The sequence below is a fragment of the Linepithema humile genome, chromosome 2 (assembly GCF_040581485.1).
Source record: "Linepithema humile isolate Giens D197 chromosome 2, Lhum_UNIL_v1.0, whole genome shotgun sequence".
In the NCBI taxonomy this organism is placed as follows: domain Eukaryota; kingdom Metazoa; phylum Arthropoda; class Insecta; order Hymenoptera; family Formicidae; genus Linepithema; species Linepithema humile.
This window is the reverse complement of record NC_090129.1, coordinates 18791258-18805702: the sequence shown is the minus strand read 5'-3', so window position 1 is coordinate 18805702 and position 14445 is coordinate 18791258. Positions and strand designations below refer to the sequence as shown.

The 14445-nt window shown below is 41.2% G+C and overlaps 1 protein-coding gene across 5 annotated transcripts in view; it reads left to right on the top strand.

Annotated features, from left to right (window-relative positions):
- Positions 1 to 14445, top strand: part of LOC105679130 (ras-related protein Rab-37-like) — a 155503-nt gene that overhangs the window by 100444 nt on the left and 40614 nt on the right. For all 5 annotated transcript variants that reach the window (XM_012378972.2, XM_012378973.2, XM_067348648.1 and 2 more), the window contains one exon: positions 7667 to 7777. In XM_012378972.2, the coding sequence (XP_012234395.1) occupies positions 7667 to 7777 (111 nt within the window). The remainder of the gene's footprint in view (positions 1 to 7666; positions 7778 to 14445) is intronic.

Below are 14445 nucleotides of genomic sequence, written 5' to 3'. Positions count from 1 at the left end.
CGATTTCGAATATCGAAAGATTACGGCGTATTAAATAAATAAACAGCAAGACTTGAGCAATAATCATAGTTCATAGAACAATAATTTTCTGGAATAGTAGATCAGGTCAAGAAGCATAATAGATTATGATTATAACTTGATTGCTCATCGCTTCAATTATGTTATTTTAACCGCTATTTTTTTATGCCACGATCTTTAACGGGGAAAGAAAATTAACGTTTCATTAGCAAGAGTAAGCTTTTTATGAAAAACTGTAATCGTGATTGCCATATCACTGGATCATTTTTATTGGCGAATCGAAATATTAGACGAATTTCTGAATAAATTGGCTCGATTGATATTCCGGCCCGGTTTACCGAGCTGAAAAAACGGTAGTTGATAAATTGCCACGAGTTGCCAGATAAGATTCGATAAGCATATTCACGACGTGTTCTTATCATAGTCATAATCATAACAATACGTTTTTACGGCATATATTCTTCACGGTTCTGAGCGAATAAAGAAATCACAGGGTGAATTTCCATTTCTTTTTCGTTCGGCGAATTCGTGCAAAATAAATATTCCCGCTATTCTCGCGATTTCGTCTCTTTTAAAGAGAACGTTAATTGGCTCTTTAATTGCACGTGAATGTTTAATGTAATTTGCAACTGCGTAAATGGTCTCTCTCTCTCTCTCTCCCTTCTTTAATAACATCGAGTTGATCCTATTTACAAGGAACGTGGTCGACGGTACTCTCGATCGTAGAATCGAGTTCATTTTGTACTTGGTTGATTCAATCCCGTTCGGTAATAATCTAACCACCCGCAGCTGTTGCATCGAGGAGTAGCGAGCTCCTATTAAACGAACGGTCGCCACTCCGCAGTTGCGACAGTGCGGCTCGGGCTATTTTTATCCGGGTGCTCGCACGAGATGTGTCTACTCGAGATTTCTCGACGACGAAGGAGGAAGAGGAACTTACGTCGTCGGCACCTGGTACGCGAGGGACGATGCGCGCACGGCGACTCATTAAAATTATCCGTGACGTTATTCGCTTGACGCTCGATGGTAACGACCGGCGCGCGCGCGCGCGTCCGATCTTAATCCTTCCGTTTACGCCCGTTCCACGATCTCGCGCCGCAAGGATTAATGTCCTTTCGCTCCGCGCTATTTACGCGAGATAAATGATAAACACGTGCCTCGAAACGAAGACGAATTATGACGGATGCCCGTGCAACGTATGTGCGTACGTGCGATGTGTACTTATTGCCTCTTGTCGAATCGTCGTCGTTGTGCATCGCCACCGACCGTATACGTGCACTCGTAAATGGCTCGATTCATTGCGGCGTACTCTAAAACCGTATTCACCGTGCGCCCCGTAATCGCGAAATATCGTTTGGGCTTTTAATAGTATCACCGAATACGGATTCGGATAACCACACGCGCTGCCGCTTTCGCAACATACGCTGCATGATCGATCAAATTTTTATGTGCGTATTGACGACCGCTCGTCTCCTCTGACGTTGACCTATTTCGACGTCGGATTTGCGTGTTCTAAGATAGAATGTCTGATTCTATGACTCTTATAAATAGAAAAATATTTTTGGGAAGAGTGTGCAAGAATGTAAGCCACGTAGAAATGTCTAGAAAGTAGGACAGTCGATGCTATTTTGCGAATAAAAAGTAGAAAAATTATACTATTAAAATAAATATATATTTATTATTTAAATAATAGATTTATTTGTTATTTAAAATTACTATTTAAAATTTGAGCAATGCATATATTTCAATACATTAACTTGCATGCCAATATATTTGCGCCGATTGTCCGATTGATCTGCAGTACTGTGCGATGCGTGCGATATTAAAGGAAAAGCGCGATTAATTTTTATTTCGACAAGCGAAATCGCGTCTAAGCAACCCATTCTCGTGTTTATCGGCCGTAGGACTGTATCGTATCGCCGCACGAATCGCCGTTTCCTCTGTTTCGTTCTCGCGTTTCTCTCCTTCTGCCTCGTCGACGATTAGCATACGAATGTACACGACCTTGTCGCGCCATTCGACGTCGCAACCACGAAAAGCCGCATTGTGCGCGACGCTGTCGCACCTAAAGACCATCGTATATGCGAACGATCGAGTCTTCAAGAGCGCGTTCAGAAGGATCGTATATGTAGAAAAAAGATATAGAAAACACACAACTCAATGGAGTTATATTTTACGGAAATAAAATTTATTTTTAGTAGCACTTAAATATTTTTTCGATAATATTACTATTCTTATCGTGTCTTTTTGCTTAAATTTTAAATGAAGGCGACGATTGTTTTATTTCTAACTTTCATTGTATGGAAAAGACGTTTTCCCTTTGATTCGTTCATCTCGCGAATATTTTGCTTTCTATGCGAAAATATGATATCGAATATTCTATTGAATCTATCTAGCTGTTTCCTATGTTTTCTTTTATGGTAGATTTCACACAACAAGAACGTCACATGAAATCATTTTCCAACTGCGATTCCCACAGTCCCGCATTGCGTCTCTCTTCTCTTTCTTGCATTTTCTAAAATTTCGTCCCGAGCATTTTCCTCGCAGTAGGATTTCCGGTTGTCACGTCAATGCAATTGAATATGTCTCCTGCATCTGTTTTGACAAATCTTTTTCCTTTAGGTATTGATAAATCCTTCCATCTGTTGACTCATCTTTTGAAGCGCATATCGTATATACGAAGGAAGTGAGTTTTTTTTCAACCAACACTATCAAACGCGTGAGGTATTAAAGCAACCTTTTTTTTTTTATCTAAATTTATTCGCCCATTTAGCAATCTACTAATTCTTTTAAATGTCGGTTGTCGATGATTATTGAGCACCGCTGCATACATGTTGCCTTTTTTGCGCACGGTGCCTCGCTCGTCTTTTTTTAAACGTCCGAGTTTGGAGTGCGTCGCCGTAAATGCACGCGTAACGCGATATCTCATGCGTTTTCGAACCCGACTGTTGTGATGCACATACATGCGTGCCGCGCGGGCTAACCGAGCGCGAATCGCCTCATGTAAATCGCAACGCGACTTGTATACGACGAATATTATCGCTTGTTTGAAAGTGGTTTTTTAAGATAAAAAATTTTAACTTGAAACTCTTAAAACATTTACAATAGTCTTTAATTTTTCAGCAATGCTCTGAAAAAATGTATAAACCTAACGATAGTTTATGAGAAAATCTTTTGTTGAACAGATGTAAGTAAACTCGTTTGCTTATGTCAAAGAGAGAATCGTAGGAAGGTTTTTTGGAAATTGTTACAGGAAGAATTTATTTGATAGAATCGAATACTATCGGCAATTGCGAAAATCCAGTAATCCCACAACACTTCGTTCGTGAATCTTTACGGCTTCTTCATGGTACATTGGTTTTACGATCGTACTTTTATGACAGCTTCGTGGTGTATTGGCTACGCCGATCGTGTATTCGGTTTTGTCATAGTTTACGAACTGTTAAGAAATATATTTGACCAGCAATAAATAGGGTTTATTGGTTCTATTAAAGAGCGATTGGAGAGCTTTGCATTCTTACCGGAAGGATTTAGGGTGGATTAGCCGACATTATGTCGATTACATACAAACCATCTCGTAACTTACGATTTTAATTCTAGTGCAACATTTTTTTGGACAAAATTGCACAATGTTGGTGAGTGTATAATTAACATTAATATTGATTAACATTAATTACTTAATTTTTCAAGTTTACGTATTTATTGATAAATTTATAATTTAGAAAGAGCTCCGAAATTTGGTTAATTTTGATTTTGCATTGAAAATGAGTGCGAAAGATCAGATATGTTAATTTTGTGCTCTCAAAAAGCACGACTGAAGTAAATCTATAAATCGACGGTGATTGAGATACGAGGATCTGATTGGACGAGATTGTTAATCGACAATGTTCTATTGTAGTTGTGAGAAGCACGCTCGTTGCAAGAAGTAAACGCGTGCCGGACTTTATAGTCGTCAATAAATTTTCCTTTGCGCGCGCGTTCGATAGAGATAAATGGAGTCTGCTTGATGTAATGTTCAGAAAGGTGTTAAGTTTGCAAGCTTTATGTAGCAACATGTCGATGGGATATAGTAGTATTTTGTACTAAAATTATCTGATATTCTTTCAACTGCAGATTTTTTGGTCGATTCGGATTTATCTTTTTGAACAATAATATCGAAATATTAAACTGCAATTTTCGTGTAAATCAACGATTAAACGGATGAAACGTTTTTGTCAAATCAAGCTTCTGAAAAGAATAAATAATAAAATTACACATTTTTTTTATTTCAAATAGATTTTATTAGAATTTTAAATTAGAATTACAAAGCGATAATTTTACAGAAAAATTATCTTTCGGCCAAAAAGGAAAGATGATCTTGAGGCGCCTTGTATTTATACATGTTTTTAATAATTTTAACATTAACTAGAATTGAAACAAATATTTAACTAACTAGAATGATTTTTTGAAAATGGAAAAATATTAAATATTTTATTCTTTAATCCTCGAATTTAAATGCGATATCAACTTTTCACAGTGGACTTTATATTTAGTACATTTTCAACAATTCATAATAAAATAATCTTTATAATTCCGACCGCTCAATGTGCGATGTAACTTTTTCTAAAAGCGTTTTCGCGCAACGCAATCGTCACACAACGAAATCCTCTCCGGCTCGCAGCAAGCTTTTAACGTTCGCTCACCCACAGCGATTACCGGCAATTAATTGAAAACGCAGCGCGGCGGCGGTACAGCCGTTCACAAAGAAACAACGGGGTTCCGCTGAGGGTGGAGGAAAGGGGAACATAGAGGTAGATCACTAACGGAAAGAGAATGAGGGAGAAAGAGTGAGAGAGAGAGAGAGAGAGAAAGCGGGAGGAGGGGGATCACAGGCAGGAGGGAGTGAGAGAGGCAGCGTGAAGGAGCGAGAGAGACGGGGAAGGGAGGGCAGTGTGAATTAAGTTTCTCCGCCCCTAAGGCCGACACATTCGCCGACACTCGTCACGACCACCCCCTGGGGGTCCTGCGAATCTTTCAATGGAAATTCTCCGCGAAGGGGACGCTGCCTCGAGGCTCGGGGATTATAAATTCTCTCGCGAGTTACGTGACACGACCGAGATTCTCTCTCGGCAGCCGTAGAGATATCGCGTTCGGAAAATGAGATTCTGAAAGCCGACTCGAATCAAAGCGTCCCATTTCGCGGTCTTCAGCGCGGCCCTTCACGCTTTTTACTACCGTCCTTCTTGCCGGAATCGCGCGCGTACTCACACGCTTTCGTCGCGAATGCTGATTGCGTCCTTCGCCCGGAGAGTTTTCTTCAACGACAGCTTTTGACGTAAGACAAGAGATAAAAACTTTCTTTGCGGTTTAAGATGTCGAGGGCGCGCGCTCGAGCGTCCGCTTCACGCGACGGAAAATGTGAACGTCAAAGTCAGTTTTTCCCTCTTTTGACACGTGCCACTTGTAATTCAATAAATTACTGTTTTACACACTTTATATCTTTATTACCGTGGCTGTAAAAAGATTGTTTTAGTGCGCAACAAATAGCTGTCGATAGCTCTTCTTGATTTTGGATGTGACAGGTTATATTCAGATTTGAGAGAATTACAACGCGAATGTCAGTTCCAAAAATACCGGCGGCGTGTGTCCATAAAAGTGCATTTATATTTCAATATCTGGCGTATGCTTCTCCCTTTCTCTCTCCCTTTCTTTCTTGCCGACAATAAAACTGCGAATGCAGGCGGGTTACAGCGTCTTTAACCACTTATTGCCTGTTCGCCGATGATTCGGTGACGTTTTACGAGGAAAGGACAACGATCGTGTGCTTTCTCCATCAGAACAATGGAGGCGCACCTGCCAGGACACAGTGCAGCCGTATACCTGCGTTATTACATTGAGCCAACCCTCGTTCTTTGTCTCGTTATTGGTCGCATTGATATTTTGCATATGAAACATTTGAAATGCACATCAATTTTCTGCTGGAATTGCTATTGTTTGAAAATAGTGGTCTTCTATGAAATGAGTAGTTAAAGAAAATTGGCTAGGTTTCTTTTGGAACTCAAAGGCTAAAATTTTTGTTTTTTTTTTCTTACCTGTTGATATACGATTCTTTTTAAACTAAAATAGCGGCTTTGTGCGAAACGAGTAGTTAAAGAAAGTTGGTTAGGTTTCTTTCAAGACTCAAAGACTAAAATTTTTATATTTTTCCTTACCTATAATAATACGATTCTTTTTAAATCAAAATAGCGATATAAGTTATAAAAAACAAATACAAACAAAATTCTGATACTTTTATTGCGTTTAAAACGGGAGAGAGAGAGTTATTTATTACTTCTTATCTAATCTTATTAAACGTCGAGTATGTTGCATATTCATGTAAATAGGTCGCTACCTAGTTTGTTATCTGTTGAAAGTTTTGCAAGGAGCAGAACAATATTGATATAGTCTGTAACATTGATCCGTTTTCAACAAGCATCGCGATTGCAAGCCAATGTGCGTAGATATTGAATAGAAAACTATCGTACGCTTATCGACTTCGGCATTGCTACCGATTGCACGCGGTTTATTGCGACTTGTGTATCGAATGCACCATCGTCATCGTTCTCTCTCTCTCTCTCTCTCTCTCTCTCTCTCTCTCTCTCTCTCTCTCTCTCTCACTCTTGCCTTGTCTCTTCATTGGTCTCGTATTCACTGGATAAAACAATCTCAAAATAGGAGCGTGATTGCGTTCGAGAGGGACACTTGACTACGAGTGCCGGAAAGTGTCCGGAAAACTGATAGGTCCACGTAATTGCGTTCTCCAGTGCTTTTTCCGTATCCGTGTTTGTTTTCACCTACGTCACAAATGTAAACTGGCACTGAGAAAATATTTACAGCGACCCAGGAAAAATAGGAAATGTATGTACGTGCGTGAGAAAAAATATTCCTTGGAAAATATTTCTCTTAAAAATTTGAAATCGAGATAAATTGCATCTCCTCTCCAATAAGGGAGATGTGGATCTTAAAAATAAAAATTTAAGTAAAAGGCAAATGAGAATCAGAGGGGGGGGAAGGGGGGAAGGCGGTTGTTGAAACTGTAAATTATCGAGATACGAACGTTTCGGCTACATTACGCGCTCGTAAGCAATATTAGTGTAGCGCATTCACAACAAGAGGGAATACTCTTTTTTTGTTGAATCCACACTGCAATTTATTTACTGTAATTTTACAGTAAATTACGACTGCGTTTGTTCTGGTTACAGGATTTGTTTTCCCTGTTTTAATTGTTTCATTTGTGGCCTTCTTGTTGTTCAGTTTGGCTGGATGTGTTACTGCGATTTTGACTTTTTTTCACAGTCGCACAGTCGCGCTATCTTACTTTTTACTTATTACTTCGTTAGATTATTTTAACGCACTTTTAATAACCGAATAACTTTTTGATTCCGTACTTTTGTTTTTCTTTTAATAAATCAATGAGTGATACGTTTTTCCGTCTTCCTGCAGAATTTTTTACGTGCGCAGCGGAGTTCTTCTTTTATTTGTACTATTTTTTTTCTTCTGCGATATACTGTATGTTTGTTCTTACTTGTTTTGTATTGAGTTTCTCATTTTTGTTCTATTCGGACAAATTTGTTTGTTGAAATTGTTAAAGTGCCCGCAATCTGACGATCGTTCGCATGTGTGCTTACAGACAATCCTTCTCGGCGATAGCGGAGTCGGCAAGACGTCGTTATTGGTTCAGTTCGATACCGGGAGATTCCAACCGGGAAATTTTGCGGCCACTGTGGGTATCGGTTTTACGGTAAGTAATACTACATTGAGATATTTGATTAAGCTTTCCAGCCTGATAGCATCATACGATATAATGAAATCTGTGGGTATTCACCAAGTTAAATTTTTCGCGAAACGTTCTGCATTCGATTTTCATTTCCACTTTTTTATTTATTTATGCGGACCTATTAGCGATCCGATATGATCATTGGTTCGCAATTTTCAAGATTGTTTTCAAGATTAATATTATATATATATAACACCCGTATTGCAATTTGCAAAAAAACAATTATTTTTAATATTCTATTTTTATGAAAATCAATATGCGGGCTGGAAAGCGTTAATTCTTTTTTGATGGAGTCATATTTTCTTTGTCCGATGTGCTATTAATTGCGATACCATGTCGAGCGACACATGAGCGGAATCACAATGTCGCCATGTGATGACGTATCGATGTCTGACAATGTGAGCAACGCATTTATGCATGAGACCGACGGTTGTGTGATGCATTCATGCGCATTTTATAAGCTTCATATAAGAAGAGGCTTGTACAAGCTTCTTGGCGCGCTATATATTAACATAGAACTGCGAAAGTTCGGCGAGGGAAACAGCTTGAATTAGAAGCATTTCAATTTAAACAGTCAGCATAATTATTCAAATTTATAATGTTATCCGAAATCTCTTACTCCTAAGAAAACCGATTATTCTCTGCAACAAATCTCATTCATCGTAAGTTCTACAGTACTTTATGTTTCACACTACCATTCAGATTGCATTTCGCGTATGAATATTGCTTAAGAGTAAGTAAGATATCATCCGGCGTATCGGGATAGAGACTCTTAAGGCTGAGTTATATGCGTCGTGTACATGTAACTTCGAGTTTCCCTAACTCAAAGTAAACCGTAACTTAAGGTAAACCGACAGCGAACCTGTCTCGCGGTAAACGCGCTCCACTTGCGAGCCCTTGCCTATATCACGACGTGGGTAACGCCACTTTTATGCTCCAAATACCAAACGATACATCATTCGCTGCACTCGCCTGCATGAGCGGCTTAGTATTCCTCTCGAAGGCAAGGAAAGAGGTATCGCCGTCTATCATTCTATATGCGTTCCAGACACCGTGTAGATTCCGCAGGCGCGCGCCACATCTAAAACGTCGGGCGTCGTTCGTCGCCGCAGCGTCAAATGAATATTTATGGTATATCTTGCCAAGTACGCGCGCGCGCGCGCGCGTTTCTTGTCGAAGAGAAATTCGATTTATGACTTCGTCACCGATTTGCAGGGAGAGAAAGAGAGAGAGAGAGAGAGAACGACAGATCCTCGGGCTGTATCTGTAAGAGAGCCATTTGCATTTGATATTTTCGCAGCCCGGCCGACGATTATCGGGGGCACCAGCCTCGAAAAAGAGTCGCTCGAGCGAGCGGGGGCCCCTCCCTTTTGTTCTCCACTCGATTCCCCGATCGCTCCCTCGGCATCGAGCTTTCACGGCGGTCTCCGGAAAGATGGAGGAGGGGCCGGGAGGGAAGGAGAGCAGGTCGGCGGGATTTACAGAGGCGTTTGTATTGAGGTTTTCAGGTGGCTTGGCTTACTCGCCTTTGATGGAAACCCTGGCAGAGAAAGTCTTTGTGATACAAACTATGCAATTACGGGGGAGGATCGTCGGTGGCGGCCGACTTGCGAATTGGACGCGGCGGTAGCTTTAGCCTTAGCGACCTTGGCATTTATAAAGCGCGCAGCACGCGTCTGTGGCCGGTAATGTGGTCAGTCATGTTTTCTCGCGTCGATTATCTGAAGAATTTTATTTTTTACCGCGTGAATTTTGCGAGGAGAAAATAATGTTCGTGCACGTGGTAGAGCGCACGGTTTTAATAAAAAATAAACCGAAGGAATTTCAAACGCCGCGAACTATCAAATTTATATGTCGATATGTTTGTATAAAAAATGCCCCGTGCGGTTTTATATGATTCTGCATGGAATAGAAAAGTTTTACGCGGGTTGTTTATATGTTTTATGTGGATTTTGTTATTTATATGTCACAGGGCTTTTATTTCCGCGGCGGGATGTCGTGAAATATCGAACGTGGACGTCGACCCGTTGATGATTATAGGGCATCGAGTCGCTGCACTTTCCAGTTACGAGAACACGTCTCGTATCTCCTCTCCCGAGCGAGGAGTTCGCGCGCGCGCGCGCGCGCGTCACAGCGGCCGGCCGCCACCGCCGTCGCCGCCGTTCGCTAACAGTTTACGGTATCGTCGAGAAAGTTGAAATTGCTCTATCAAACGACCGCTCCGCTGCGGATTTCTCCGCTAACACGAGTCTATCTCGTGACGTTGGCGTCTTGGACGCTCTCCCTTCCCCCGCTTGAAAGTTTCATTTCATTACGAGCCGAGGAACCGCATCGCGAATAAACGTTACGTGCGACCCAGAGAAATCACTCGCGCAACCGCCGAAGCGCATTCACGGCGCATTTTCCCCTCTCGGGACGTATTATTAATATTTAATTAAGTTTACATCGCGCATAAATTGACTCACACGCTTCACGTTTCACGTCGATCGATTTGAATGTAGCTTCCATGCGTGTAAAATCCGTCGAATAGATTACGCGATATTATAGATATTAATTTCTATTACGATTATATCTGTATTCGAGAGATTTCACAAACAAGATCCTCCCTTTCTGTGACATAATTTATATATATTTCAATGTTTAAATGACTTTATACAAATTAATTTTATTTTTTTATTAGAATTTAGAAAATGGGCACTCAGGCACGGTAGCTATACATTCGCTGCTTTAGCTCGAAGGCTTATATTTCAAATCTGCCAATATCTGGCAGCGTTTAATGCGCACATAAAAGTTTCGTCTTTGTGCAGTAACAATCTCGTTAAGATGTAGAGAGGACGTAAACGAGTTAGGTGTTTTCTGTAATCAGCACAGAAGCCCTCTCGAGAGTACTGAGGAAAAGTCGATAGTCAGAGCTAATTAATTCGCTACAAATTCCTGCTCAGGTTAAAGACCATTCTAGTTAATCAGCATTCAATGTGAAAAGAGTAATCCGGAAAGTACTAATTAAACGTTTACACGTCCCGAACATTCATCTTATTAATTAATCCCCGACTCGCTCAATTAAGTGTATCTCGCGAAATCTCTCAACATTATCTTCAATGTTGGACTTGTACCGACGACATTGCTCAAGCACGCCCGTACGAAGTCACGCTCGTTAATTAATTTTATCTCGACAATATCAGACGTTTAATAAAAATATCAATCATTATGCGCAACGTGAAAATAATTAATATCAAATTGCTAATTTATCTCGCGCGACTCGTTATATAATTACCGTCTGGATCCGACGATTATTTACATTCTATAATATAATTGATCCGAAACCCATTGGCTCGGTATCAATGGCAGCTTCTAATTATGCATTATGTAATTCACTATATTGTCACATTAGCATGCTAATACGCGTTTTTGTTTAATGAGATTAGTCTCATCTTTCAGTAATTTTTCATTTATGTTTGCTCAGTACAAGTTTTAATGGAGAAAATGCTCGCTTTGTATGCGCAATTTTATTTTCTTTATTTTTATTTCTTGAACTAAAAAAGATTAATGTATATTTTCTTAATCTTCTTAAAATTTCACTATTTATTCCCTTTTCATTTTTAATTTCTACTTTTTATGAGCGTGCAATAAAGACTGAGGGTTCGTTATAAATGTAGGAGAGGAATCAATGGCGGTGAAATTGCACCGCCTATGCGCTTTGCAATGGCAAAGGAGCAAAAACGGATCGTATTGAAATCCACCATCGCATGAGGCAGAAAATGTGAGAAAACGTCGGGGGGGGGGGGGCGATCTTTGACAAGATACGAAAGAAGAGAAGACAAAGCGCATGCTAGAGCCTTGAATCGAGCACGGAGACACTTAGGTAAAAAGCTAAAAAGGGTTGGGGGATGAATAAAGGAATGCGAAAGAAGCCGTACGCGATCTTGAATGCGGAAAAAAGCGCTGGTTTTCTTTCAAATGCGCAAAATGGAGTGAGATGTTCTGAAGATATCTGAAATGAGATCGTGGAAAGGCTCGATTGTAGATATTGCGCGTCTCGCTACTGAGAGCCGTTTTAAATATATTGCGCGGACGTGCAATGAACCAGTAGTCTATTTATAGGATTTTTTTTTAGCTGTACGTCGCAACGTGATTCGGTAATACCGATTACGTGTGGAAACCCGCTCGTTTCCTGAATTCGACATAATGTCAACGCGCGCGTCGATAATCAAGCACTTCCCCGCAAAATAAGGAGTGAAAGGCGGGAGTAATATTGGTTGTAATTTTAAGAGGCGGGCAGAAGATGGAGGTAGATGCTCGCTCGCTCGCTCGCTCATTGTGCGCAACCAGAATATCGAGGGTTGAAGGGGCGAGGGGAAGGTGAGCGATAAATCACTCGCCCCGACAGTGCCAAGTTAGGCTGCGCCACGTGACGAAGCAGATTCGGTCCTTCTGCTCTTTCTCTCTGTTCCAACTTCTTTCCTTTTTTTCCTTTTTTCTTTTGTCCGTGAAAGTCCCGCGCGCGCGCGCAGGGCGGAATGTGCCGATATTTTCAAGATATTTGCCAAATCGCCTATGCACTCGGGAATATCAGTTTTGACGCACGCGTAAAAGTTTCTCCATATTTCATCAAATACAGTTTAATATTTGAGAAAGAAAGAATACTTCGAATAGAAATGCAGTCTTTGATTGTGTTATTGTAGTAACTTGCACAATGCGTTGACCGCAGAAAAAAATCCGTATAACGAACATTAACTTATGCTGTAGTTTACGAAGAATGCCGTTTATGCAAGCACTTTAAAATCACTCTAACGCGCGTGATTTTTTTTTTAATTCTCGAGTAACGAAGTTCACTTGGCCGAAGCGCATTATCCAGAGATTGAGGGAAATGTCCGATCGCATTATGAAATTGAAGCGCGATTTAAAATGATTGCAGAGTAGGCGAGATCGCTCGTATGCGCCGGAAAGAATATTTTAATTGAACACAACCGTGCCGATCTATCTGAAGCAGCTGCCTCGTTACGACCGCGCGTCGGCGTTTATAGCGCCGAAGAAGCGATATGAAACGCAACGCGAGAGAAAAGCGAGGGGGAAGGCACTATCGCGCGCCTTTCTTGAAGACGTCGGAAGTGCATGCTGAGACACGCCGGCCGGCATCTACTCCGCTTAATTAAATTGACGTTGATTAACTGTGCTCTTGGCACTTCAATAAAATCATTCCGGATCTCCGGCGTAATTGCAGAGCCGCGTCGAGCGGATTCCGAAACGAGACGCGGAACATCCTCCTTCTGGAATTTCCTCCCCGCGAGTGGAAGCGCAAATCGAAGCAATCGTTATCGGCCACCGAATTTGTTTCTGCGCTTCGCGCGGCTGGAATGAGCAGTTTCTTTGATATGCGACTTTCGCAGATTTCTGCGAATTACACTCAATTGTATCCGTATTCTATCTCGTTAAGTCGAACTCGTTCAGTTGCGATCAACGCAATTACATTTATTTGTAGACAAGTATAATCTTTCGCGTCGATTTCCGAATTTTCAGATTTATCACAGGATTCGGTGTGCGCGTTTTCGGCCGGCGAAATTTGCCGCGCAACCCACTTCCTCCGCTAGATCCATCTGTGCATCTATTTCTCTCGTAATGTACACGGCGCGAGGCGGATGTACCGTTTGCTTTCTCTTACGTGATACCCTGAAAGCGCGATTTATCGGTGGTCTCCTCGCCGCGGTGGCTCGCCAGAACGCCTCGCCGCGAGAGCGAAGCGAGCTAAGCGTGCATCCACCGGCGCGGTTTGCGCAGACGGTACCGGTGTTGCTCGAATCGTTTCGGACCTTTTGCTCTTGCATGCGCCGGTATACGAGAGAAGCTTGGACGTTATTCTGGTCACGAACTCGGACTCCCCTTCTCACTCTCCGTTCTTCTTGCTCCACTCCGCCTCTTCGCCCGTGTTCTTCTTCTTCTTCTTCGGCTGCCGTCGTTGCTGCTTCGTCGTGTCTCCGCGCTGCCTATCAATATTTATGTTGATTTGCTTTCGTCAAAATATTGCCGCGCATCGAATTTCGCGATTTCTTGCTTCCCTTTAATCGAATGCACGGCAGTAGTGCGAAAGATTGCGACGAGTTTTCGGAGAATCTAATGAGTGATTGGAGACGAGAAACTCAGATTGGACGAACTAAAGTTGAGAACCGGTAAAAATGTTTTATTTGACGCTTGATTTAATAGCGAACTTGATGTTTTAATTAACCTTTGTAATCATATAAATTATTCAAAAAGATCGATAATCTAATATTTATTTTTAGAATATTTTTTCAAAGATGTAAAAATAAAAAGAGACAAATTAGATTTAAGATAATCTTTTCAATAATATTAGAAAATATTGCACAATTGCAAGGAATTTATCAATTTTTTTTATCGTAAAAGGAATGTGTTTCTCATTTTTTGAAATAAAGCAATTGTACTCGCGTCGTTATCCTTCCGAGGGTTAATATCGATCGAGAGGGCATTGCGTCTATTTCTCACGTTTCTTGCGGCGTGATATAATCGCCGATTATTTAGCTTCCCATAAATCGCCGGCACGTAGCGAATTCACGCGATGTAAAACGCGAAGGTGCGAGCAGGCTCCGCGCGATGTTGTCCGCCATCCGACAATATCGAAT